Consider the following 27,048-nt stretch of genomic DNA (forward strand, 5'->3'; position numbering starts at 1 on the left):
GTCGGAGCCGTTGGCGGGTTGGCTCCGTAACGATTAGGTCATCTTCACCCTTGCGGCATTTTCATCCGCCGTGACAAAGCTTCAACGTATCCCGGATGCGATGATTATCGTTAAGAATCCCAGCGAGTCTTATTGTCCCCCTTGCTTTCGCCGATCCACGCTGGTCTTCTCTTTTCCTCGTCACCCCAGTGGATGATTCGTTCTCTTTCTGCGGAGACAGGACGACCACGTGCGCCCTGTCGAGGCCCACGCGACTCCCATTACGACCAATCGACCCTTCAAATACACTCTTTAACGGCGCGGGCGATTCTTCAATCTCGCCCTGGAATGCGTCTTTGGCAAGTGGTACACGCTTGTCGGAATTATAATATTATCTAGTTGGATTGCAACCGGACAAGAAGAATCACGAGGTCGTTGTGCAACAATGTATACCGTTTTGACTCGGTAGTCGAGAGTTATCGCTAGTAAAACGTGCAATTTATTCGTGACGATTGTCGCCTTCTATTCTTGCGCAATGATACTCGTGATTGTTGTTAAAACAAAAGTGAAATGAACGGTGGATGGTGGAAGAATATACAGAGATAATTTCATAAAATGTCGATTCATAAATAATTTCGGAGGTCAGTTCAACGCACAAAACAATAAAAAAGAAATCTTATAAACACTTATCCTATCGAATCTTCTTTCCGAGTTACATGTATTTCTTTAGAGTTTCAATTATTCTCGATATGTTCGTGAATTACGAAACACTCTATATCTTTCAGAATTGCGCTCTCGAATTTGAACAGTACGCGGAAAAATGAATACACAATTATATACACATTGTAATGTAAACGTTCATTTTGTATTTTGTATCTACATGTAGGAGCATGGGCGTTTCTCACCTTCACCGAAGCATTTGTATATAAATCAAATATAATTCCTGTAACGGAAAAGAAATGTTTTTATAAAGCTGTTTACTCACATACTCCTGTATAATTATTCGTAAAGTATAAAATTACTTTCCTGTTTACACGCTTTCTATTCTTAATACAATACCGTGGCTTATATGTCATATATATATATGACGAATATATATATGATGAAAAACGTTCCCTTAAAAGGGAAACTTGAACGTTTGTATTATATATAGTAATCGTATTGTGTGTGATATATATATACTATATATAATACAAACGTTCAAGTTTCCCTTTTAAGGGAACGAGAAACATGGGAACGTTTTTCCTTCTATGATAAAAAATTCGGTGACAGAAACATTTCTTAAGAATGAGCTAATAGATACAGATGCACATCGATTATATTATTATGATACATATTTCATAAATTTTATAAAAAACAATGAACATATAGAGTCGGAGAATAATCGATTACATAGAAATATTAAGTAAAGTCAGCTCAATATATTAAAGTTTATATGTATAGTTTACCCTAGTAATTCACACAGAAGAAAGGATATGATTGACTTCCACCAGCACCGTTACTTTCTCATACGGAACAATTGCACACATTAGAAACACAATTAATATTTTTCATTCTATCATGGAAATAAGTAAGTGGCACGTTTAAAGCATTGGCCGTTTGAAAACAATCCTGCAATCGTAAACATTATATAAAAGTACGTATGAAACTTAATAAATATAGTGTTACATCGGAAGAGTGAAATAAAATTGATCGTATAAGCATACATTATCAATTTCGCAACTAACATATTGTATTTGTTAAATGAAGAGCATGTACCTGTTACTATTAAAATTAGTACGAAATTCAATTTGGACGGGGAATCTTTTGGCACATAGTGGTCCATAGCTTAATGGCACTTTCAAGCCACTCTTAAAAGTGGATAAATTAATTGTGTTGATATTTTATTTCCTAAAGTTGCTCTACTATATCGTGATCGTTTTTGTAAGATTTTTGCTTAAAACTATTTTTTTGCGAGTGCTTCGTTCTTTGTAACTCTTTAGCGAAATACATTATCGTTTTCTTGAGTCCTTCGGCTAATGGAACTTTCGGCTCCCAATTCAAATATTTCTTCGCTCTAGTAATATTGGGTCTTCTTCTTTGAGGATCATCCTCAACCGCGGCAAGCTCAACGACTTTACTATTTGTACCAACTAGATCCTTTATTATAAGTGCAAATTCTGCAACCATTGAAAAATATATTTTGTATAATTCATGTATTTTATATTAATATGTATGCACTTATTTACCTTCTATGGTGTGCTCAACAGGATTTCCAATGTTCACAGGTTGAGTATAGTTAGACGCCATTAAGGCAACTAGTCCATCGACCAAATCGGACACATACTGAAAAGATCGCGTCTGTTTTCCACTACCATATATTGTAATCGAATCGTTCTGTAATGCTTGCAAAATAAAATTCGAGACTACACGACCGTCGTTCATATGCATTCTCGGCCCAAAAGTGTTAAAAATTCGGGCAACGCGCACCGAAACACCTTCTTGCCTCATGTAAGCATAACTTAATGTTTCGGCAACACGTTTTCCTTCGTCGTAACAAGCTCTTGGCCCTGAAATAATTTTGTTACAAAATGGCCGTTTTGTCATAATTAAACGGTACTTAGGACTTGTCACGGTAATATAGACAATATTTTACATACCTATAGGATTTACATGGCCCCAGTAAGTTTCTGCTTGAGGATGCTCGTTAGGATCTCCGTAAACTTCGGATGTACTAGCAATTAAAACTCTTGCTCCTACCCGTTTTGCAAGACCTAATACATTTAGTTAAACAATATTTGAAATGTATCGTACTTATTTGGATACATTACGTCTTGTATTTGAATAGATAACATCTGTTATGTAATGTTACTTACCTAATATATTTATTGTACCTAAAGTATTTGTTTTTATTGTTTTTACTGGATTAAGCATATAGTGCGGTGGACTAGCTGGGCTGGCAAGATGATAGATTTCGTCAACTTCTAAATAAAGAGGTCTAACTATGTCATGGTGAACAAGTTCAAAGTTCTCGTGACCAACCCAATGTTCAACATTACGTTTTCTTCCTGTGAAGAAGTTATCTACAACTATTACTTCGTGACCAGCGAGCATCAAACGGTCAACCAAATGTGACCCGACAAAACCTGCTCCACCCGTGACCAAAATTCTCTTTCGATTTTTATAATTAAGAAATTTCACTGTTGGAAAATCCTTTGAAACTCTGTTCTCAATTTTAGCTTCGAGATGCTGTAATTTACCCTCTAATTCACGAATTCGTGTCTTTGCCTCTTCAATATTTTTAATGTCATTGTAAGTTCCACCTTCTGCTTCTTCAATTTTTTGATTCACAGTTTCAATATTATCCAAATTTCCAACACGAGATTTACGGTCCCTTGGGTGAACTCTAGGAAAAGATTGTTCTTCTTCTGGACTAACTAATGTTTTATAGAATCCTAACACTGCAATATTTGGAAAGTATGACTTTCAAAAATAATAAATAACACCGTAGCTGCTGTTTCAGGAAATATTACTTATAACTGATAAATAAAAAAAAATAAAAGTAATATAATATTTATTAACCCTGAAACACTTACCTAATATAACACAAATCACGGAAAAGGCAACCTGTTTCATCTTTCGTGGAGTGACAACCATGCTTTAACATTGCACATATCTCAGTTGAAGGTATTAATGTTAATTTTCCTTGAATTTGTCACAAATTGTCAACATAACATACGATGAAAGCGATAGATAATGCTCGATCGGACCAGACGTGTCATGTTTCGGACTTCACGATTAAAAAACATAACCTCGCACCACCAGACAGCTCGACGCGAAACTCGCTATTTTTGTGCAGTCCGTGTATCGTTTTCGTTTAATTATTGACGTAATGCAGGTGCTGCTATCTGAGCAGCGTAACACAAACGTTCCACAGATTTTGTTTCTTATTATCTGTTTGGCCTGACGTATCATAAGCCGATAACTTAACCTCAAAATTCCAGCATACACGCGCACGCAGGCGCAGATCCTGTTTTTTGATTGATATATAAGGCTGTGGCAGTACAAAGGAAACATCTCAAGTACTTTTTCTGGAGTCACGGTGGCAGTGGCATTTGAAACATGGCAGACGTCATTGATTGTAATTTTCCTGTTTGGGGCCTTCTGCCTAAAAAAGAAACTGGTGTCACTCAATTTCTTACCAAATATCCGGAATATGACGGTCGAGGAGTCATCATCGCGATTTTCGATTCTGGAGTCGATCCTGGGGCTCCTGGTATGCAGGTACGAAAATTTTTGTACAGACACGCCTCGCGATTGTTCAAATCGTAATTTTTTTTCCTTCTTAATTTTGATACAAAATTGTTCCTTTCCCTGGACATTATACAGTTTCAAAAATCTTAGTACCGCGAATGTAATTATTTTACTAACAAGTTTCTGTTTATTTTTTCTGTATACAGAATGAGAAACTTTGCATATTTCCGTTTTCGATCGAAAAGTAAACGCGGTATAAGTTATTTATTTTTTAGTTAATTTGGCTAGCAGATTTCCGTTTTATTTTTAAGTAATAAGTAATTACTATTGTATTCCCGATTTTATATGCGTTAACAATGATTACCTGTATAGTGTTTGTAAAGTTTTATGATCATCATGTACTGAAATGGATTGTAATAGTCATTCAGTCCTACTAATAAATATCTACATACTTATGTTTATCATTCTTCCTTGTATGATTATGTTTAAAAAATAATAAAAGAAATTTTTGCTTTATCATTGAAAAACCAATTTATATGGAAATAAAATTAAATGTTTAGCTATGTAACAAATGTATTTCTTGTAGGTAACTACAGATGGAAAACCAAAAATCATTGAACGCTATGACTCCAGTGGAGCTGGAGATGTAGACGTCAGCAAGATTGTACAAGCACCCGATGGATACATAATTGGTATAACTGGCCGTAAATTAAAGGTATAATTGAAACATTAGTACAATAATAGTGGTAATGACTAAATTGTAGTATATTTGTTAAATTAATAGTGATTAATGTATGCAATATTCCATAAAAGAAAAATATTCATTTCTTATTCTTCAAAATGTATTATTCTTTTTCAGGTACCAGCCAATTGGCGAAATCCTACTGGACAATATCACATTGGAGTACAAAATTTATATTCATTATATCCAGGAAAATTAAAAGAAAGAGTATTATTAGAACGGAAAAAACGACTGTGGGACAGTTGTCAAAAAACTGCACTAGCAGAAGCATCTAGAGAACTACAAGTAAATAACCACATTAACTATATTTTTACATTTTTATTTGATATTACATATACTAGAAATAAATTGATTTAATTTATTATGCAACTTAATTTTGTCACACATACAAAATCAATATTAAATCTGACATAAGTTCTCTTTAATATTGCATACTGTGCTGGTGATTATTTTTAACTCTTGTTTTAAATTGGAAATTTGTATAATAAATGAGTTATAATGACCTATATGTTAACATATGTATTCAAGAGCTAGGATGTAAATAGGATTGTAGACCATGTGATCCAAAGATAGGGTTGTTGTGGGTACATTAAACCATTCAATCAAATGAGGCCAGTTTCACAATGTGTCACAGTGATCTCTATTTAATGCTATATTTATATTTGGCAGTTTGATCTATTGTAAAGCCATTGATTCATTACATAATAGTACTTAGATAAAACATGCAAACTTTATATATTTTTGATCTGTTACTTTTTTATTTACACAGAATATGTTATATTAATGAAATTTCTTATGCTTTCTAGTAATATTTCCAAAGAACAACAAACTTAATTACATTATAAGTAAACATATTGCGTTCATATACAATCTTTAATTGAAACAAAAACAATATGATTTTTATGTTCTATAACTATCGTACATAGGAATTTGAAGCAGAGAATCCACAGTTAACGACTTTAGAAGAAAGGCTAAAGAAAGAAGAACTTGAGGCAAGAGTTGAAGTACTAAATAATATTGAGAAAAACTATTCTGATGTAGGACCTACTTATGACTGTGTTGTTTTCCATGATGGTGAGATCTGGAGGTAAATATGTGTAAATGATACTTCTGTGTCTACATGCATTTACAAACTTCAATTTCTACGAATATTAATTTTTAATTTAATCTTTTCATCTTCTGTTGTAGGGCATGTATTGACACTTCAGAAGAAGGCAATCTGGAAGGTGGTGTATACTTGGGAGAATATACAGTGACAAGAGAGTATGCACCTCTTATACCCGAAGATCAGCTAAATATTAGTATCAATGTTCATGATGATGGAAATACATTGGAAATTGTTAGTTTGTGCTGTAAGTTCTAAAAAGATATTTTCCTTTTCTCTTTAACAAATAAAATGAATATTAAAATAACAATGCTACAATTCATTTTTTGTTGCAGCAAGTCATGGTACACATGTAGCTTCAATTGCAGCAGCAAATTTTCCTGATAATCCAGAATTAAATGGTGTAGCTCCTGGTGCACAGATTATTTCAATAACTGTTGGAGATGGTCGTATTGGCACAATGGAAACAGGGACTGCTGTGGTACGGGCAATGATACATATAATGAAACATAAGGAAAAAATACATGTAATAAATATGAGCTATGGAGAACACGCACATTGGTCTAACACGGGAAGAATAGGAGAATTAATGAATGAAGTTATTGATGAGTATGGTGTAACATGGGTGTCATCTGCTGGTAACCTTGGACCAGCTTTATGTACTATTGGTTAGTTGACAAAATTTGAAGAAGATTCGATATGTACTTAAAATGTTCACATCTTTTAAACTTCGTCCATTTTAAAATCATACAGGAACGCCACCAGACATTAGTTCCAGCAGTATCATTAGTGTCGGTGCTTATGTTTCTCCTGACATGATGGTAGCTGAATATTCTTTAAGGGAAAAGATGCCAGGCATGCCGTACACATGGTCGTCTCGGGGACCGATGATTGATGGAGGAGCTGGTATCACTGTTTGTGCTCCCGGAGGAGCTATAACAAGTGTTCCTAATTTTACATTAAGAAAAAGTCAGCTTATGAATGGTACAAGTATGGCTAGTCCACATGTAACTGGAGCTGTTGGTACGTATATAATTATTTATATTAAAATGTACAAGCATTGCATGTTAATAAAAAGAATATACTTTAATGAATTCGTTTATATTACAGCTATACTCATATCGGGACTTCTTGCCAAAGGTTGCCCTTATTCCCCATATAATATAAAAAGAGCTCTTGAAAATACTGCTCTGTATATACCGAACCTAGATCCTTTTGCACAAGGTTCAGGGCTGTTGCAAGTTGAACATGCATTTGATAATCTTCTTACATATAAAAATGTTCCTGAAAGGGACGTAAGATTTTCCATTAATTGTGGTGCAAATAACCCTAAAGGGATTCATATGAGAACTGGTATCATTGATCGGCCAAAAGATTTTGTCATTACCGTTGAGCCTGTATTCCTTAATAGCGAAAATACTGGTACAATTTTACATATTTGTTACTAATATTATGTAATTTTCAATTGGGTTTAATTTATTATAATACTTAAATACCTTTATAGATCCAGCACTTAAGATTGCTTTCAATTTAAAATTGACTTTAGTGTGTGATGCATCTTGGGTGCAATTTCCAACACATTTGGATTTAATGCATATGGCTCGTGCGTTCGCTATTAGAGTTGATGCCACTAATTTACCAGAAGGCGTTCACGCAACTAGGTAAAAAATGAACACAACTTAATAAAATATTTTTTTAATTGTATTTACGATGTATAACATCGATGCTAATTGCACTTTACAGTGTCAGAGCATATGACGTAACAGATATTGGAAAAGGACCAGTGTTCCAAATACCAATTACTGTAGTGCAACCGCAAACACTGCCAAAAACTGCGATCCTTCCAGATTTGTCGTTTACGAACGTTTTATTTAAACCCAATACTATTCACCGACATTTCATTCTTGTTCCAGAAGATGCGACGTGGGCAGGTAAACCTTTTCTGCAATATATTTCAATGTATATATTATGGGATGTATCGTATCAATGTTTTTATTTGATTCCCATTCAGTTATTAGATTGAAAAGCTCGGAAAAGGAAAAAAATGGAAAATTTGTAGTTCATACTATTCAGTTGAAACCTCGTTTAGCTTGCAAAACTCTTGAAGTTAATAAAATGATTAGCGTTACTTCTCAGTCAGAAACTGTTCAACCATTTGCTGTTCAGGTACTATAAATTTCTATTATATAATTTCACAAAGCCTGTGATATTACTAAATTGAATTTTGTTGTAAATATGTTTAGGGCGGATTAATCTTAGAAGTGGTTATTGCAAAATATTGGGCAAACTTAGGTAATATGTTGATCGACTATTCTATAGAATTTCATGGTATTCGTATGATAAATGGAAATCTTACGATGCAATCTGGAGATGGAATAAATCGTTTAGAATTACGAAGTTCGCTTAGAACTGAGGAAGTAGTTCCTAGTATTTTCCTCAAATCGTCTGTGCAAATTTTAAAGTATGTACACTTAACATTTAAGTTATCATATATATTGTTCATTTTTTATTTTACTCTTAAACATCTTTTTTTCTATTTTTACAGACCCATTGATGCAGTGATTGCTCCTTTACGGGAACGAGATATTATTCCACCTTCGCGACAGATTTATGAATTGCAATTAACGTACAAGTTTTATTCTGCAAAAACAACTGAAGTAACTCCAAATGCAGCATTGCTTAGCGACCTATTGTATGAAAGTGAATATGAGAGTCAAATGTGGATGATTTACGACTGCAATAAACAACTTATATGTTGCGGAGATGCATATCCGTCTAAGGTAAATTCTACTTATATATTAACATTGAAAGATAAATTAACAATGTAATGTTTTATTGCAGTATACTATTCAGAAATTAGAAAAAGGTGATTACATTTTGAAAATGCACGTACGGCATGAAAAGAAAGACTTATTGGATAGGTTAACAGATATGCCATTACTTCTAAGCCAAAAGTTGAGCAATCCAATTAGTCTAGATGTATATGCTAATCAATCGCAAGCTATTACTGGTGGAAAAAAGATGCTAGCAGCTTCAATTCCACCTGGACATATAATTCCATTGTATATTGCTCCTATGTCCAATGAAAGCAAGTAAGTAGCTAAATTTAAATAAAAAATTTTGTTACTTTTTCACTACTATTCTGTTTCATAAATTACGTTCGACTAGTGTTGTAAAACATTTTAAACTATGATGTTCAAGTATGTATAAAACATTGATTGTAAGTCAAAAAATGCACAAGTAATTTTATTGTAATTTTAAAATGTAAATCTATATGTTCAAAAGATGTTAGGTTGAGAAGTATGAATAATTTAAATGTCTATTTGCTTTCAATTTTTATTAGTTTTTTTTGTAAATTATTATATTCAAATTATTTTACATGATTATTATCCTTTTTTTTTACATAAATGTAAATGATTCATTTCTAAAGTGCTATTAAGGTAATTTTCTTTTATTTATTTTTTTTTCATCCAACATTGCAGCACGGAAGATATGTAAGTACATATGTTTACTATCCTTTTTTTTTGTCACATAAATATAAATGATTCACTTCTAAAGTGCTGTTAAGGTAATTTTCCGTTTTTTTTTCTTCATCCTACATTGCAGCATGGAAGATATGTAAGTACATATGTTTTCTATCCTTTTTTTTTTGTCACATAAATATAAATGATTCACTTCTAAAGTGTTGTTAAGGTAATTTTCCGTTTTTTTTTTCTTCATTCAACATTGCAGCGGGGAAGATATGTAAGTTTATGGTATTATTTTATAAACATTTTTGCACATTTACATACTTTGAACATAATTTTAAAAAAAGTATTAAGTTAATCAAAATTTTATTTTGAAATACTTGAAATATTGATTTACAGTGACATACTTCCATTAATTTTATTATAAAATTAATTGCATAATACATTGATCTGACATAATCCAATTGTGTGAAAATTAGCTTACCTAATTAAAACCTTTTGGTGTAGTCATTTTGAACATGCATTATGTAAAATTTTGACTTATCAAAAAAGTTGCAAAAAATTTATTACAAAAATAATTGTGTGAAAATTTACAAATATAAGAGTAAAATATTTTGTTTACAGTAGTTTTTTTCTTTGTTTTATTATATTTGTGACATTAAATACTTTTGATAAATGTTGTGCATTTTTTCCTCAAAGGCTTCATTCAATTGTTTTAATAGTTTTATCTGCCGGCTTTGTTTGTAATTGCTCTAGTAGCGAGTACTTAAAACAATGCCCAATATTAACTCACGCGAATTGGAATTGATTTCTTCCTTCTTTATTTCAAAGAATTTTCAAAGGTGCTACCTTAGGTAGTTACCTGCAGGGTACATTGACTTTCTGCAAGGACGAAATTGGAAAGAAAGTGGACTGTCACTCGTTTAAATATATTTTATCCGAACCATCCAAAACGGGTAGTAATAAAACGGGTTCTGGTAATAAGGCAGACAAGGAAAAGACTACCAAATGGGATGAATACAATGAAGCACTTAGAGATTTGAAATGCAGTTGGCTTGGAAAGCTGGGTAATCAGATTTTTCATGAATTTATTACTATTTATATATGAATATATATCATACGAAATGTTATCATTACCATACGAATGTTTTGTTTTTTTTTCGGTTAAAATTCTGCAAATAGCGCCTTCTTCGAGTAAGTTCTTATAATATAATCAAAGATTATTACAATATTGATGTTTTAGAACCCCATAGAGTCCGATTTAAATAATGACTGAATTCCGTAATTACCACCAATCTTATTCCTATACATGTATATGTAATGTGTAACAAATAATTTACACTGCCTGTTTCTTCTTTTGTAATTGATATTCAAAGAAAATTATTAGCAACAATTGTATGTCAGTGTGATAGTAAAATGATGTATTAATATCTAAAATCGTAATTACTTGTACAGCATTGTATAGCATAGAAATATTGTCATATGACAATACAAATGTTAATTATAACATATATATAATTAATTTATTGCTTTTGATAACAGAACCTGGAGAATACGCAAATTTATTATATGGAGAATTGAAGAATCTCTTTTCGGATCATTTACCCGTTCACACTGCCATGCTGACTTCATTGGATTCCCCTGAAGCCCTGCGTCATGTACCACATGATGATCTCTCAGAAAATGCTATTTCTCTTGCAAACCAAATAATAACCGTTGCTGATGCTGTAATTACCAACATAGATCAGGATAAACTATTAGCATACTATGGTTTAAAAAATGATCAACGTCCTGATGCAGCAAAAATTAAAACAACTATGGAGAAACAAAAGAGCAGCTTAATAGAGGCACTAGTGAAGAAAGGATGTGCATTAGCACGATTGTACGTGCACAACATGAAGAAAGGAGAGGGTGATCGTGCATCGTACGAACATTTATTAGAAAGTGTTACAAACCATTGGCAAGAAGTACAGAAATTTGCTGAACCAACTGATAACAAGGCAAGGAATAGATATTATTCTGTTAAAATTTAATGACTACTTTTAATTGTATAAAGAAAGTATGTAAAAATGAAATATTTTTTTTATTCATAGGTCCTTATTCTTTCAATGTGGCAAGCCCACATTAATAATCATAGCGCTCGTTATTTGAAACTACTGATGCGTTGCTACGAAGATACACCATTAAAAGAGATTGACGAAAAATGCATAGAAATTGCAAGTAACTTAGGATGGAAACATTTATCGTGTCATATCACCTCAAGTATACCAACACGTTACCCTACTTCATACAAATCGTTTTGATCGATGGTAAATGAATAATATTTAAATTATAATAGAATTTTTAAATTTTCATAATTATAAAATATATAGTAATACATTTTAGGTATTATAAAATCAGTGTTTGACGTCTTGATGAGAGGAGATTTAATTGTGGAAAGCAGTTTCCTATGCAGCTCTGTAATGACAGAGGTGTTTCTGTCGAGTCATTCAGATGTATTAAACATTTAGGAAGTTATAATTTTACTCGTATTTAAAGAAAAAAAAAAAAAAAAGAAAAAATGACTCTAGAAAAATATTTTAATTTTCGAACATAAGAAAATACATCATATTCATAATCACGCATATGATTTGCTTTATGAAAACCACGGAATAGTAAAACAAACACTATAAACAATGATGTGAAATATATCTTCAACAAACGAAGCAATTTATTGTTACTTGCCAAGGAAAAGTGTAACGATATGTGTACATGTATCTACTTGCACAGAGAAGACGTTACATCACTTTATCGAAAGTATCATTGTTTTAATACTGCATTTTTATGGCGTTTACCGCGTGAAAGAAGAAAAAAGCGTCAGAGTATCATGGAAACTGTTATCAATTTAGAAACTGAATTTTGTTAAATAACAATGTGTTACTCGAAAACATTCATTTCAACTAACATAATGTATATCATCCAAACTCATCTAGGTTTTTCCATTTTTACAATATATTGAATGTAAATATATATATATACATATACACATATGTATACATACATGTATTTTCTTTACATCCACAAAATATACTTTATTCTATTAAATTCTATTATTTATAACTGTATACACGATTTATATCAGCACGAAATTTCTGTAAACTCTATTTTCAATGTCTGATGCAGAACGAATGCTGCATACAACCTGTTTTACATTTTACACAATAAGTACTATCTGCACTCATATATATAGAAAAAATTAATGAATATCTATGATGCTCTTTAAATTTTGTGAAAGCTGAATATAAACAGCAATTCTTGTTTTTTGACTGTAACCAGAAAATTACTGCATAATTGCAGAATATAATAAATCAATATTTATTGTACACATTACAATTATAACATTACAAATGAAGTGTTACGACGCAAAAAGGCAAGATACGAAGCATAAAATTTGTTTTTATTAGGGAAATGTTATTGTAACAAATATATCTAGTTGAATTAGATTTTAATATACTAGATTCATTATTAGAAAATAAAGCTTGAGTATCTTGACGAAAAATTGTACCGTTTTTATTAAATGACTGAATACGTGTATAATAAATATACTAATCACAGTTTCCGAACTTTAAATATACTTTTCATATCATTGCTATATTAATTGATTAACTAAATGTTAAGAGTTAAATTGTATCAATTTTTAAACATATATCAATTTTGTATAGAGTGCTTGATTTTACTGAAATCCAACATGAAGATATACACACAAGTTTAACTACAATTTCTGTGAATTGATCAGTTTGAACTTAGAACAAAATGTATTTCTGAACCAGTTTCATGGCTCCTATTAGCCGAAACGTAAAATTTTTGTAAGAATACATTGAATCAAGGTAACTAAGAAAAAATGCTTTCGAACGCAAAATTTATGAATAACAAATAATACGTCAACCAAAAAGTTGTATAAAGTTATGTCCTTGTCGACCAACTCTCACTTTCCTTCATATATAAAAGAATGTTTTCATAATGGTGTCACAGTATATTGGTATAATGAAGAATTTTCTCAAAGTCAATATCCGCCAGGACAAAAAAGTAACAAAATATTTATCTTAATTGTATCGCGTTAAATAATATGTATGATTTTCGATATATTTTAATTTTGCTCCAGTTAGTAAAGCATGTACTCTTATTTGTCTCCTTGTGGCACAACGAATATCAGAAACAGGATTATTAGTATACAATATAGACAAATGCCCTGAAATTACTGCTCATATAGCTGAAGCAATGGTAGAGGGTAATGCTATCTATTCATGGATTGTTGAACAAGGATTGGTTTCTGACCCATATCTCAGTACAGCAGAGGCATTAAAATTTGGGGGCCAAAGTTTAAATATATTAACAGAATGGGTACAGATTTGGTATACATATTTCCATAACATTTTGGTAATATTTCCATAAATTTCTTTATGTATTACAGACATTTAAAATATTTTACGAAAGACTAGAAAAGGGTTTGTACCACCATATAAGTAATTTTCTACATAAATGGTATGCATCACCAAAATCTAAGCACTTGTTCATGCTTCTTATTACCTGTGGTCGTACAGTTTTATTTATATTTCAAGAAAATACTTACATGGTAAGTTATTCACTAAAATTCGCAATTTTAATCAAATCAAGAATAATCAAATATTCTTTTTTTTAAGGTAACTTTTTTCGATTCGCATAGTCATGATTCAGTTACAAATCCAAATCGGGGATTAGTCATTGCGCAGGTAAGACTTTATAATTATATATAATAAAATGAACCTTCAAGAAATCTTGCGAGATTTCATATTTTTAAGTGATAGTAATAAAAATACATATCATACTAACAATAAACAAATAATATAGACAACAATGGACAAGTTGAAACTTTTATGCGATTGGTACACTGAGGATATAGTAAATAAATGTTACAATACGAAAGCAAATCAATACGAGTTAGCTTTTTTATATCCAAATGATACAGCATGTTCTGGCTGTAGTTCTTCATGCACCTGTGGTAATCATTACAAAAAGCATAACAATAAATTGTTGTGCACATGTAAACATCTTAAAAACTATATGAATATATTAAAAAAAAAGGTAAAATTTAAATATAAGTGAGAAATTTATTTCATTACTGTGGTTCAAACTATTTTGCTTAAAATTAAATACTGCAGTATAATAAGTGTAGAACATACTACCTTGTAAATTAAGATTGATAGATTTATTTACATTATATACAATGTCTTTTTAAAGCTATTACAATTCTTTATTGTTCACGCAATGTTGAAACTATTAAAAAAATAATGTTGCTTGAGTATGAAAATTATATTTTTTTTTAACAGTATCACATAAATGAAATTTAATGTACATGTTTGTGAATTTTTGTTCGTATTGCGTAAACGTATTCCCGACATTTAGCTGGACTTGTTTTATATTGAATACATTACTCAGAATCTTTATCACTTTATCTATTTCAATATTTTTATAAAATATAATTCAAAATTTGTGGACAACGTATGTTTGCTAATTTTCTACTTTGCACCTTTGAATGTCACTATACTTAAACAGATATAATGTTTTGATTTCTTAACTGTTATATACGTTTCTTTACATAATGTTTCTTTAATATCTTTGTATTATATATAAATTAAAGTGATTAATGGTATTGAAAATTCATGTGTACTGTACTAAAAAACTATGCAAGCATTAATCACGCATTGTATTGTGAAATAAAAACGATAACATAAAATGTAAGATAGTATTTATAGTTATTGCTTTGTAGTGCAAACGAAAAATTTGTTACGAGAATTAAATCTGTTTTCTACAGAAAATACGATTTCTTGTTAATACCGTCACATAAATTACTTTTACACAATTACAAATTAATTAAAAGAATTGCATTCTTTCAAATTATTGAAAGAATGCATCTAATCTGCAATAATCATAAATGAAACTCATAATTCAAACTTGTAAAAAATTCTTAATTTATTTCTTCTAACATCTATAGTACCTCAGAATTACAATATAAATATGCCTGTTTGCTAATAAAACAAAAACAAATCTTTGTCTGAGAAAAAATAAGTATAGAAGTGCCAAAATTGCATTATGTTTAAAATACAGATTTTTTTCTCTTCGTGTCTTTTTGTATGTATATTACAAGTGTTATGTAGAGTGTCGTAAAATACATTTAATAACAATTTGTAATAACGCAATTTCCAGAAATCACTATCTACATAATCGTGTAAACGAATCATTCGTATATTTTTCCTTTTGAAGCCAAACTCTTGAAAAATAATGCGGCGAACGTTTTCTTCTGATGTTTACAAATACCGTCGGTAATTGAGCAACATTTTCCACTGTTACTACGCTTTTCAAACAGCAAACTCATTATACATCATATTACTTTGTACAGATGAATGTATAACATTGTAAATTTAAACATAATAATGTTACAAGGCTTTAACATTAATGCAATTTTGACTTAAATCGATAAGTCTCTAATTTTATATTTTATATAAATTCATATTTTATATGAAAGTAACTTTTTGTTTACAAGCAATTTACATTATAGGGTTATTATACAGCATGATTGACTCGAATAATTATAGCACTCTTGCCTCGCTGTCATATATTCTGTACACAAAGTAAAATGACGTTGCTTCATCAGAAAAATATGATCAAGTATCACTTGATTATATGATTTTATAATTGAATAAATAAAGCTTTTTTCACATGAAGTTAAAAATGTAATAAGATGTTAGAGAGATTGACGAACTCGAGGCTGGGCCCACTCTACAAAATCATCTATCAACACAGGCCAAGCTCCTTCTTCATCGTAATTACTCATATCAGGATTGATCATAAGTGCAAAATCTAATAGTAAATTCCATGTATCTTTTGGGATTGATCTCTTATGATGTTCCTAAAAAATATTATTAACCATTTTTATGCTAAAAAGTATTATTAACTGTAATTGTTTCATCTCCTTTGTGGTTTCATAAAGACTAATCAATAATTATAGTAATCTTTTGATGTATGTGCATTATTAAATTACGTCTGACCTGTAAAAATTGACACCACAATGGCAGGAACTTGAATTTATCATCTAATACAATGTTCCAATAGGCAATTGCCATATCAAGATCTAAACCCTTCTGCCCTGGATTTTTTGCATAATTGAATGTGAAGTGGTAAAAATCTTTAAATTTCTGGGATTCTCTTAATTCATTTTCTAAATTACTTAAGCGAGCTTTTAATTTATCTATATTGTCCACACTGAAAGAATAATTTCACAGATTTATGTTAAAGTATTGTGAAGAATCTCATTTTTAATTTAACCAATAAGATAAAGAAGTATTTTAAGTTACCCTAAATCCATCATGCCATTCATAAATTCGTCTTTAGTAAATACACATTGTGTTTCTGCTCGAAATTTCCATGCGATGATTAATACTAATTTACTTTCAGGACTTAAACCCAGATCATCTAAAAATTTCATTATTCCATCTGCTGTAATTTTATCTGGTTCATTTGGATCTGTTTTGATTATCAAAGCAAATATAATGTAAACATTAGTAAAATGTTGATTAAATTTTAGAAATAAAAATTAGATATTCTTTAATATAATTACCTTGATAACGACTAAATAATATTTCTAATTTCTTTTTATCCACTGAAATTTTTGGTTCCTTAAAATAAGCTTCAGGATTTTGAAAATAATTGTCACTCGCCAGATCTAATTTCCAATCGTTTTGCGCTAAACAATATATTGCTGTTTGTTCTCCAGTTTGTGTAAATGTAATAAATTTCTTTACTTTGTCTCTTTGCGAGAACTTTAACTTATGCTGCAACAGAAGTTAAATACAATATTTTATTATAACAAATTTTTGTTATTAACATGACAAAAGAACAAAATTGTCGTTCGTTTTTTATTACACAAACTTGCACACCATTCTAAACAGAAAATTTCGGCGTAAATGTATATCTATGAAGTTTCAAGTTTCGAAGCATTTGCAACCCTGACATCGACTTCAAAGGAGATTCATAAACAAACGAGATTTCGTTACGTGTACAACATTACGATACTTTGTACATGATCCCATTGAAGGAATACTTCACAAGTCAGAAATTCGCAGGTGTCAAAGAAGTTTTTTACGGTCACGCAACAAAAAATTTACGCATTATCGTTCAATGTTGTTAGCCAGAACCAGAAGGTATGTCAAGGAATTGATTTGTGTTTCATACGAAGGAGAACATTAACGTTAAATTCCGCTAGGTTATTTCAACACTATTATTACGTTGTTGTTAATATCCGAATTAATCGAAAATTTCCTTATTGAAATCAAATCACGTAGAACGTTCCGTCAGGGCAATACGTAAAGTCGTCAAGAGCTCACCATTTTAGCTAATTTTAGGCCCCCCGAAAGCCAAAATATTATTTCCTTTACACTGCACTTGACATGAACATGCGCATGTTCTGCGAAAGCTCCGAGAAATGCAAATACACCAGCCAGACTATAAGTAATGCCACCAGCCGTTGCTAAAGGAAAACAACTTTGAGACACTATCGCGGGTTATTTGAAAGGTTTACGTTTAATTTTTTAAGTCATGCATTTTACCACGGGGCAAGGTAAAAAAAAGAGATCGTTAAAAAAACATCGTATAATTCGATTCAGCGCGGGTGGCATTGACGTAAAGTTTTTTTTTGTTTTGTTGAGAAAAAGACATTAAAGTTATTGCGAAACAACAATGGAATGTTATCGTAAATATTAGCCCACGCAGTGAATTATCGTGTAAAGTTATAAAGTGTATGTAAGTATATATGTCCATTTATATGCATGATACAGAGATTTGTGCCACGAGAGGGGAAAGTCACCAAGTCCCAGTTTTCCATTGGCTTTATGCTGTGCGCGCGCGTGTACTTACTGGACGGATTAAACACTGTTGATTAATGATGATATTTAAATTTTATACTATAATATCAATTCAATGCATAAAATATTACTTATCAAATAAGTATGCTTATATACCAATACATTTGTGAATGTCATTTAAATAAAATTTGCAAAATATTGTCTATTCTATCCAATTTCATTCTCACAATGTTATGATACATGTTTCATAAAAATTTGTTTATAAGTTGATAATCTATTGTAAAGTTAAATATTATAAATCCGCTGCCAATTCTTATTTCGCAGCATTCACTGTATCTGGATTATAAATACAAAAATGTATTCTTAAATCGCAATCACACATATATAATGAATAATAGTTTGATGCTTGTATTTTTAATCTATTTACGAAGGAAATGGATAATAAAATGTTACAGCCATCTAGCGGTGAACAAATCGAATCAATCTTAAACCTTTGAACAGTGTCGTTAACGTCAAAACGGTCAAACTTGTAGAGAAATAGATTCCATTTGCCGATACTGCAGTACATTCTCACACAGCGTGTGTAGAATTTCTATGTCGATATAGAAAAGAAATATATAATTTTATGTTTATACAGAATAGCTATTTCACCTTTCGGAAGTTGAGTTTTCGTAGGCCTTTCTGCGACCAAAACATCTTTCTCTAGAAACAGACGTATCAAGAGTCGGCAATTGACCATTAGGACAGTTACACAATCGGTTACTTATACAACATATGACGTTCTTAAAACTAATTCGGTTACTTATACAACATTGACGTATATGACGTTCTTAAAACTAATTCTTAAGATTACCATTTATCCTTGAGAATGATTTTTTTGTCTAGAATAGTAATGTTACATCTGGCTCCATATTCTATAAGAAATAAAATTCTAATGAAAGTATATTGAATATTTTGATTGAAAAGAGATTATTTTTCGTTCGCTATTCGATTTTTATCATTCATAAAAATAAGAATTTTAATTCGTAAAATGAAACGTTTATTCTATGTATGTAGATATAGAGAAGATATATATCATTATTTTTCTTCTCCATCGATACAGGAATTGTATATCTTGTCTGTCTGCAGGTTAGTACGCAAAGTTGGTTGCTACATCTAGTGAGATAAATGAAAACTATTTCCCTACAAACTTGAGCGTTTTGTCGTTGACAACGCTGATCAAAAGTTTAAGATTGATTCGGTTCTTTCACCGCTAGATGTCTATATCATTTTATTGTCCATTTTCTTTGTAAATAGATTCGAAATATAAGCTCAAACTATTATGTATCATATATGTATGTTTGCGTTTTGAAAATAAATTTTGATATGTGTAGTGACATTCCTTGTTGGTCTACCAGATGACCAGAAGATCTACGAGTTTGGTTGTTTCTCACTGGTGGTATCGATCAGTAGTTGATTCGTATATATATATATGAAAATCAAAATGTTATCTAACGACGCGTCTAAGCAGGATTGCAGGATTTAGTGATTTTCCCCTCACGCGGCATGAATCCGTGTCATTGAACAAACAAACAAACATTTAATGCAAAAAAAGATGATGTTGTTTCGAAATTGCTAACCTCTTAAATGTTACTCTTCGAATGGAACCTGGTGTTGGTGCAATTTTGACACAACTCTCATCACGTATTCCATTCGACCGAGTCTTTTTCAGAGAGCAGTGTGTACGGAATAAAATATATATGTTAAGTCCTTTTTAATGACAACTATAATTCATTTGTAATGAACACCAATTGCAATTGATATTCATTGAGAGAAGGATACTTTCCTTGCTAGGTTATTTATTGATCGATCGATAATGTCAATAAAAATTCGGCAATTATGTTTTCGGTGAGATATACGTTTATTAGTATCGTAATTCTTTTATTATCAATATAAAAGAATGCCACTCCTTTGTGCAGATTGATATTTTTATATGGAATATTTCATGTTTATTTTAATTAAATTTTTTTATTGTGTTTGCAGAAATCTGCCAAGCAATCGCAAAACAGTACTGCAGGCTTGAGATTTAAATAACCATGAACAATAAACTATAACAATCAAAATGGGGGGAAGCGCATTTGAATTAATTCCATTGTATCATCAAAATGGAAGCAGGAGAGAAATTTGTCACTGGATAACACATATCAAGTTGTCTAAAATTATAATGTTAACTTCTGTCGTTTTATTTATTGTACCATTGTTTACTCATTATTATTTATCAAAGGTATTGGTTTTCTAAATATTTATAAAACGATATAAATTATAAAAAATTAATATCCAACAACAAATTTTATGTTGTAGGTGGAGTCTGATTCTCCAGATAGAGATATTTATCGTACGTTTTCCACATTGGAAGCTTTTGAAGATTTTACTCCTATGAAAGCTTCTCAGTTGAAAATGAGAATTGAGGAGATGATACGAATTAAAGTTTCTGTAAATAACGAACTTAGGGACTTGAGTGCAAAAAGGCAAAGACTTCAAGTCGAAGTTAGTAGTTTAACTCAAAAAATTGACGAACTGAAGCAAGAATTGCTGCATCAACAGACAGACCTTGATAGATTAAAAATCAGCGTTGAACAGGCACAAGTAGCACAGAGAGAAGCGGTGGAAAGAAATACACCAGAATTGGCACCTCCTAAGCGTATATTAATGGAATCTGTTCCTGTAGTATTACCGAGTACCATACCACATTCATGTAGAATGTACAATTGTTTCGATCACAGTCGCTGCGCATTAACAAGTGGTTTTCCAGTATATCTGTACGATCCAGATCAGTTATCAATAGTGAATCCTGGTTGGGATGTCGATGGATTTCTGAAAACTACTATTAAACAAACATTAGGTATGTTTATATATAGTTGTCAACATTTAAATATGACTACATTTTAAACAAGGATATATTTTTGCATTTAATAGGATACAATCCACATCTTACTGCAAACGCAGCCGAAGCTTGTATATACATAGTACTGATAGGAGAAGCTCTTTCTACTCAGCAAAAAGTTGATAAAAAATATCGGAAATCTATAGATGTAAGAAAATTGCATGCACTTCCTTATTGGGGTGGAGATGGCAGAAATCACATTTTATTGAACTTAGCACGTAGAGATCTGTCTGTAGAATCTGGAAATATCTTCAGCAGTATAGACACAGGAAGAGCTATAATAGTGCAATCAACATTTTATAGAAATCAATTTCGCGAAGGTTTTGATCTGGTCATTCCTCCAATTTTGGGCCCTCCTGGTGGCGATGTGTGGCAAGAATGTGCACAAATGTTACCTGCGAGAAGAAAATATTTATTGTCTTTTCAAGGAGAAATGAGATCTCCAAAAGTTACAACCATGACACATCAAATCGATGACGCTGATGTTGATTTGGACAGATTAGCAATCGATGAGAATAATTTGGATAATTTCATCATCCAACATCTGAAAGATATGAGTACTGGAATGACTCTGGACAAATTTTTCATTCAGTTCGAATGCATTCCAGCTTCAGAAGAGAAGAATGTAGTAGAAATTCTTGATTGGTCTTTATGTGGAACCGATTCTTCTAGGAAAACTATATTAAAGGAATCAACGTTTGCTTTAATTTTGGCACCTAGTAATGCTTCGTTCGTAACCACTTCGTTCATGCAAGCTAGATTGTACGAAGCTCTACGATCAGGATCCATTCCAGTTTTTTTAGGCGGAGATCAAATATTACCGAGTTACAACGAAGTGATTAGTTGGCGCAGAGCAGCAATCTTTTTGCCAAAGGTGTAGAAAATATTTTTTATTTCTAATACGATGTTGTTTTTACGCAACAAAACACATTTTGAATTTCAGGCGAGGGTAACCGAAATGCATTTTCTGCTGCGTGCGGTTCCCGACACTGATCTGTTAAGTATGCGTAGACAAGGCAGATTAATATGGGAACGTTACCTAAGTACCGCACAGGGTGCAGTTGATACTATCGTAGCAGTAATTAGGGATCGATTGGGTATACCTCCTTTACCAGCACCTCAAACTGCCAGTCCAAGTGTCTTTAACGAAAGCTTTGTGGTAAACATCGAAACGTACAGTTACATTGCTTATATTTCATTATTCGTAATTATTTTGTTTTCTTATAGCCTTTAAAGTCCGATGCTATTATTGCTGAGCCAGAAGCCGAGGAAAGTTTGGGTCCTCTCGAACCACCATATCCATCCCCAGCTTTTAAGAGAAATTATACCACAATGTTACTTCAAAGTCATGAGATCTGGAACAATTGGGTGGATCCATTCTACTTATATCCGCAATTGCCTTTCGATACCGTCCTTCCCAGTGACGCGAAATTTCTTGGTAAACAAAATGAATGTTTTACGTGTCGTTTAAGTTTAAAAATTTTCATCGACGTTTCACAAATGTTAGGATCTGAAGTGGGATTTAGACCAATCGGAAAAGGGGCTGGAGGTGCAGGCAAAGAATTTAGCGAAGCCTTGGGCGGAAATTATCCAAGAGAACAATTTACAATTGTAATGTTAAGTTACGAACGTGAACAAGTCCTTATAAACTCCTTGGCTCGGCTTTATGGGCTACCATATTTGAATAAAGTTTTAGTAGTATGGAATAGTCCTAAACCACCTATGGAGGATTTAAAGTGGCCAGATATTGGAGTTCCAATTCACGTAATTTACCATTTAGTTTTGTTAATAAGGCAGCATTGTTGTGGCGTCGTTTCGATAAATAATTATAGAAATAAAATAATTTTTGATACGCAGGTCTTAAAGACACCAAGAAATAGTTTAAATAACAGATTTCTTCCGTTCGATGCTATCGAGACAGAGGCTGTCCTTTCGGTCGATGATGATGCTCATTTAAGACACGATGAAATTATGTTTGGATTTAGGTATTTTTTTTCTTATTTTTGCGAATATTACGTTACAAAGGTTGTACACGAAATGTATCGTCTGCAATTATAGAGTGTGGAGGGAACATCGAGATCGCGTAGTTGGATTTCCTGGCCGTTTTCACGCATGGGACCAGAATTATCACAACGCTTGGAACTATAATTCTAATTACTCGTGCGAGCTGTCGATGGTTTTAACCGGTGCTGCATTCATTCATAAACATTACACATATCTCTACACCCATTGGTTACCGCAAGCTATACGGGACAAGGTCGACGAATATATGAATTGCGAGGATATCGCGATGAATTTTCTTATTTCTCATATCACGAGAAAACCACCTGTCAAGGTTGGTAAAATTCGGACGTACCGATAAGCATCGATTATTATACGACTATATTTCGACTATTCAAGTCACTTTCGGTCTTACGATTAACATTTACAACATTCTTCGTATTTATTTTGTTCAGGTCACATCACGTTGGACTTTCAGATGTCCTGGCTGTCCAGTTTCTCTATCGGAAGACGATACTCATTTCCAGGAAAGGCACAAGTGCATTAATTTCTTCTCTCAGGCGAGTAATTTTGAACAGCAGGTTCTTTGGCATACGATTTTCTATTCGGTAATCATTAGCGGAACAGGATTGGACGATCGCGGTATACATTTTGTAACTGTAGAAATACAAATTTTTCATTTCAGGTTTTCGGATACATGCCACTCTTAAATACGCAATATCGGGCCGATTCGATATTGTTTAAAACGAGAATACCGCACGATAAGCAGAAATGTTTTAAATTTATATAAAGAACTAATACACGTACACGTACACGTATTCGTACTCAGTAATCGTTACTTGATAGAATTTACATGGTTTTGATAAGATTTTGATCGAATTGATACATATTTCCTATGAAGTATATTAACGGGTGTAAAAAATGTCCTACAATTTTTTATCATCCTCTCCTACTTATTGTACTTGTTTTTCTTACGATGTACGTATTGTTTGATCAAACTGCACATTTTAAAATTAACGTAAGTACGAAAAATTGAAGAAATTAAATAGCGAAAAACTAACTGTGTAGATACATCGTAACAAATATAGAACACAGTTCAAGAAACTTTTTACGTCATTATACACATAAGTTACATATATACAATTTTAACAGTTTTCGATAAAATGTAATACATTTATTTACGCGGTGATTATTATTCATCGATAAATACGAGGCAGGACGGAAAATACAAAATATTGAGAACGTATACGATACGCATATGTACAAACGAAAAATCCCATAAAAATAAGCTGAAACGCATCGATCTTGATTTATTCGAAATACGATCAATTTTGTTCGAAATTTTCCAACGATTGTCGTTACAAACGACGAGTACCGTACTCGCAATTGTAAATAACAATAGTACGAAAATATATCGTCTATCGAAATAATGTAAATAGGATAATTAAACGTAAATTGTGCAATGTGATTACACGCTGGAAGAGTGTCGGTAGACGAGCAACAAAGTTAAATTCAAGAAAAGTGCACTTTATGTCGACAAATCGATCTACAATATTTGTAGCAACCTGCTTCGTTTTGAATTTTGCTTAAAAGTTGTTTACGTTTATCGCGCCTGAACCGCGACCGTATCTTTGTTGTCGCGCGTCACGCCATCGTATTGTGCCAATTTTCTAACGTTTATTTACGTTCTTCGGTGTAACGTAGCTTATTCTCTATTATTCGCTATACCGGATATTAATTTTTAACCTTGTAATACTTTTGAAAACTATTTGTAAATATATGTACCGCACACCATCCGATCTATCGTTTAACGCGAGTGTTCGCGATTACTATAAATCCAAGAATATAGGTAAATATAAATCGTACGACTATTCGTACATACAAGAAACCACTTTGTAAATTTGGTTTTATATAAAATCCTGTAGAACTCGTAAGTTCAACCTGAAACGAGTTTAGGTTTACGTGCAAGAAGATAAATATATATTATTTATGATTGTACACCGAAATGTGTTCATTCCGAGGGTAAAAATAATTAATTCGGGAGCGGTAACAATACCGCGGCGCTTAATATTAATTTAAATGCGATTCTCGCGCGTAGCATCGATGCAGGCGACGACCGAGTATCTCTGGCTGTGCTCCAGATATCGTTAATCATACGTATATTGTATATTATAAAAACAGATACACGAAACAGGTTGGCAGAGTCTAGTCTACTAGTTTGGCGCGACGGTGGTTGGCAGATCGTTTTAATATTATTTCCGTAGATCGATCGACGTTTGGTACCCAGTCCGATGCAGAAAATTAGTCGCGAACGAGGTCTTTGGATAAACTTTTATGAATTTACGTAGAAATTGTAAAATAAAACGAAATAAAATAAAGTAAAAGTTACGGTTCCGGATTCGAATTGGAAATAGTATTTCAACGATAGTCGAACGATAACCTGCGATAGTCATACGCCCCGATGGTATTCTACCGTGGAGACAGGCTACCAAGCAGACAAATTTTCCATTCTATCGAAACAACGACGTTGTCGTTTTGCCATTAATCCGGCAGTTAATTGGTAAATCGAAGATTCTATCTACGTTTCAAATAGCAGAAACGTAACGTTAAAGTACGAAATAAAATTTCATAATGGTCGAAGTTAAATCGCGGATGGGAACTACGGCGTGTCTGGAATTTTTTACGAGCGAGCGCTTAAAGTTCTCTAAAAGTGCGAATCCGCGACACGGTCCAAAATCGCTCGTAAACGAGGGTGAATTTCGGGCACCGTACCAAACGCAGGAAACTTTGTCAACGTCGTCGTCGAACGTTACGTTTAATGTTCCGGAACTGTACAACGAGACGGAAACGCTCTCGGCCGACTCGGTTATTTCTCTTTACCGATAGAGAAGCTAAACGGTAAACGAGGCTATCGAAATATTTCATCTCGGAAGAAAACGTCCGGGGAATGGTCGTCGAGGCGCTACGATCCACGTCCGCGTCGTTCGTACTTTCCCGGGTTACGCCGTCACGGCGCCGTGCTCGATAGCGTTCGAATTCACCGCCAGAACGAACAAAGTGGCACCGTTGCGGCGGTGGACCCCATTGGTTTATAGTTCGATCAATACGGGGTTTTCCATGACGTAAGTACGGGCTGTGGTCCTTATTGGTTCGGACGGTACGCCGCATCCCATTATTTATTAAGACCGCATGAACGGGCGCTTTCTCGGGGCATCCGGTCGCGGGAATCGGTATACGCGGGGCTGGTGCGCGCATCACCGTGGGTAAACGACGAATCGCCACGGGGGTCGTATCGCGAGACGATCCGTGGAAAATGTACGGAACGACGAGGACGCGGCGCGGCGCGACGCGACGCGACGCGACACGACGCGACGCGACGCGACGCGACACGACGCGATGCGGCCGCGAGCGACGGGCGTCCTTACGGACGCGTTTCTGTCTCCCTCCTCCGGCTTGGTCCGGCACATGCACGAGAAACCGGAATTCGTGCGGATAGGGTGGTGGTCTGTAATGGACAAACCGGGCTAGAGGGAGGAAGGGGAAGAAAGGAGGGATGAAGGGTGGGAGGGAGGGGTAGCGGTTCGCGCAACTGCGGTCGTATATAAGCACGAGAACGAGAACGAGCGGGAGGGTGTCCTCCGCACGGTGAAAAGGTCTCTCGCGGTGGTGCGGCGGTTTTTTTTTTTTTCATTGACGATAGCCGCGATACGAGCCGATACCAA

General features: G+C 33.1%; 5 protein-coding genes across 7 annotated transcripts; 3 read left to right on the forward strand and 2 right to left on the reverse strand.

The window, feature by feature from the left end:
* Positions 1-1,841: 1,841 nt before the first annotated feature.
* Positions 1,842-3,856, reverse strand: Uxs (UDP-xylose synthase). The gene is made up of 5 exons (XM_076322084.1): positions 3,555-3,856; positions 2,835-3,419; positions 2,619-2,732; positions 2,208-2,528; positions 1,842-2,138 (listed from the first exon to the last, which is right to left on the reverse strand). Exons 1-5 carry the CDS (start codon positions 3,613-3,615, stop codon positions 1,870-1,872), a joined length of 1,350 nt encoding a protein of 449 aa, XP_076178199.1. The 5' UTR covers positions 3,616-3,856; the 3' UTR covers positions 1,842-1,869.
* A 169-nt stretch (positions 3,857-4,025) lies between these two features.
* LOC143152104 (tripeptidyl-peptidase 2-like) lies at positions 4,026-12,559 on the forward strand. Of its 2 annotated transcripts, none has more exons than XM_076321955.1 (18): positions 4,026-4,242; positions 4,799-4,927; positions 5,072-5,239; positions 5,881-6,041; positions 6,143-6,306; positions 6,395-6,727; positions 6,813-7,082; positions 7,170-7,481; positions 7,564-7,720; positions 7,803-7,990; positions 8,071-8,225; positions 8,303-8,520; positions 8,605-8,839; positions 8,901-9,151; positions 10,358-10,593; positions 11,069-11,526; positions 11,620-11,835; positions 11,927-12,559. In XM_076321955.1, the coding sequence occupies exons 1-17, from the start codon at positions 4,081-4,083 to the stop codon at positions 11,827-11,829; spliced, it is 3,807 nt and encodes a 1,268-aa protein (XP_076178070.1). In that variant the 5' UTR covers positions 4,026-4,080; the 3' UTR covers positions 11,830-11,835; positions 11,927-12,559. The 2 variants fall into 2 exon arrangements, with proteins under 2 accessions (XP_076178070.1, XP_076177979.1); XM_076321864.1 differs by having other exon boundaries at positions 4,027-4,242; positions 11,912-12,559.
* Positions 12,560-12,694: 135 nt separating this feature from the next.
* Positions 12,695-14,922, forward strand: LOC143152355 (uncharacterized). The gene is made up of 5 exons (XM_076322414.1): positions 12,695-13,591; positions 13,668-13,906; positions 13,977-14,138; positions 14,206-14,274; positions 14,393-14,922. Exons 1-5 carry the CDS (start codon positions 13,471-13,473, stop codon positions 14,645-14,647), a joined length of 846 nt encoding a protein of 281 aa, XP_076178529.1. The 5' UTR covers positions 12,695-13,470; the 3' UTR covers positions 14,648-14,922.
* On the reverse strand, positions 14,729-18,135 carry Sccro (defective in cullin neddylation 1 domain containing SCCRO). 2 transcript variants are annotated; one of them, XM_076322210.1, is made up of 5 exons: positions 17,926-18,135; positions 17,160-17,373; positions 16,897-17,065; positions 16,591-16,804; positions 14,729-16,451 (listed from the first exon to the last, which is right to left on the reverse strand). In XM_076322210.1, exons 1-5 carry the CDS (start codon positions 17,926-17,928, stop codon positions 16,287-16,289), a joined length of 765 nt encoding a protein of 254 aa, XP_076178325.1. In that variant the 5' UTR covers positions 17,929-18,135; the 3' UTR covers positions 14,729-16,286. The 2 variants fall into 2 exon arrangements, with proteins under 2 accessions (XP_076178325.1, XP_076178410.1); XM_076322295.1 differs by lacking the exon at positions 17,926-18,135 and adding an exon at positions 17,479-17,908.
* Positions 18,136-19,719: 1,584 nt separating this feature from the next.
* LOC143149825 (exostosin-3-like) lies at positions 19,720-25,529 on the forward strand. The gene is made up of 11 exons (XM_076317546.1): positions 19,720-20,289; positions 20,425-20,665; positions 20,743-21,283; positions 21,358-22,199; positions 22,269-22,484; positions 22,553-22,763; positions 22,833-23,089; positions 23,183-23,310; positions 23,384-23,660; positions 23,782-23,886; positions 24,012-25,529. The coding sequence occupies exons 2-11, from the start codon at positions 20,504-20,506 to the stop codon at positions 24,114-24,116; spliced, it is 2,844 nt and encodes a 947-aa protein (XP_076173661.1). The 5' UTR covers positions 19,720-20,289; positions 20,425-20,503; the 3' UTR covers positions 24,117-25,529.
* The last annotated feature ends 1,519 nt before the right edge of the window (positions 25,530-27,048 follow it).

The sequence above is a fragment of the Ptiloglossa arizonensis genome, chromosome 1 (assembly GCF_051014685.1).
Source record: "Ptiloglossa arizonensis isolate GNS036 chromosome 1, iyPtiAriz1_principal, whole genome shotgun sequence".
In the NCBI taxonomy this organism is placed as follows: Eukaryota; Metazoa; Arthropoda; class Insecta; order Hymenoptera; family Colletidae; genus Ptiloglossa; species Ptiloglossa arizonensis.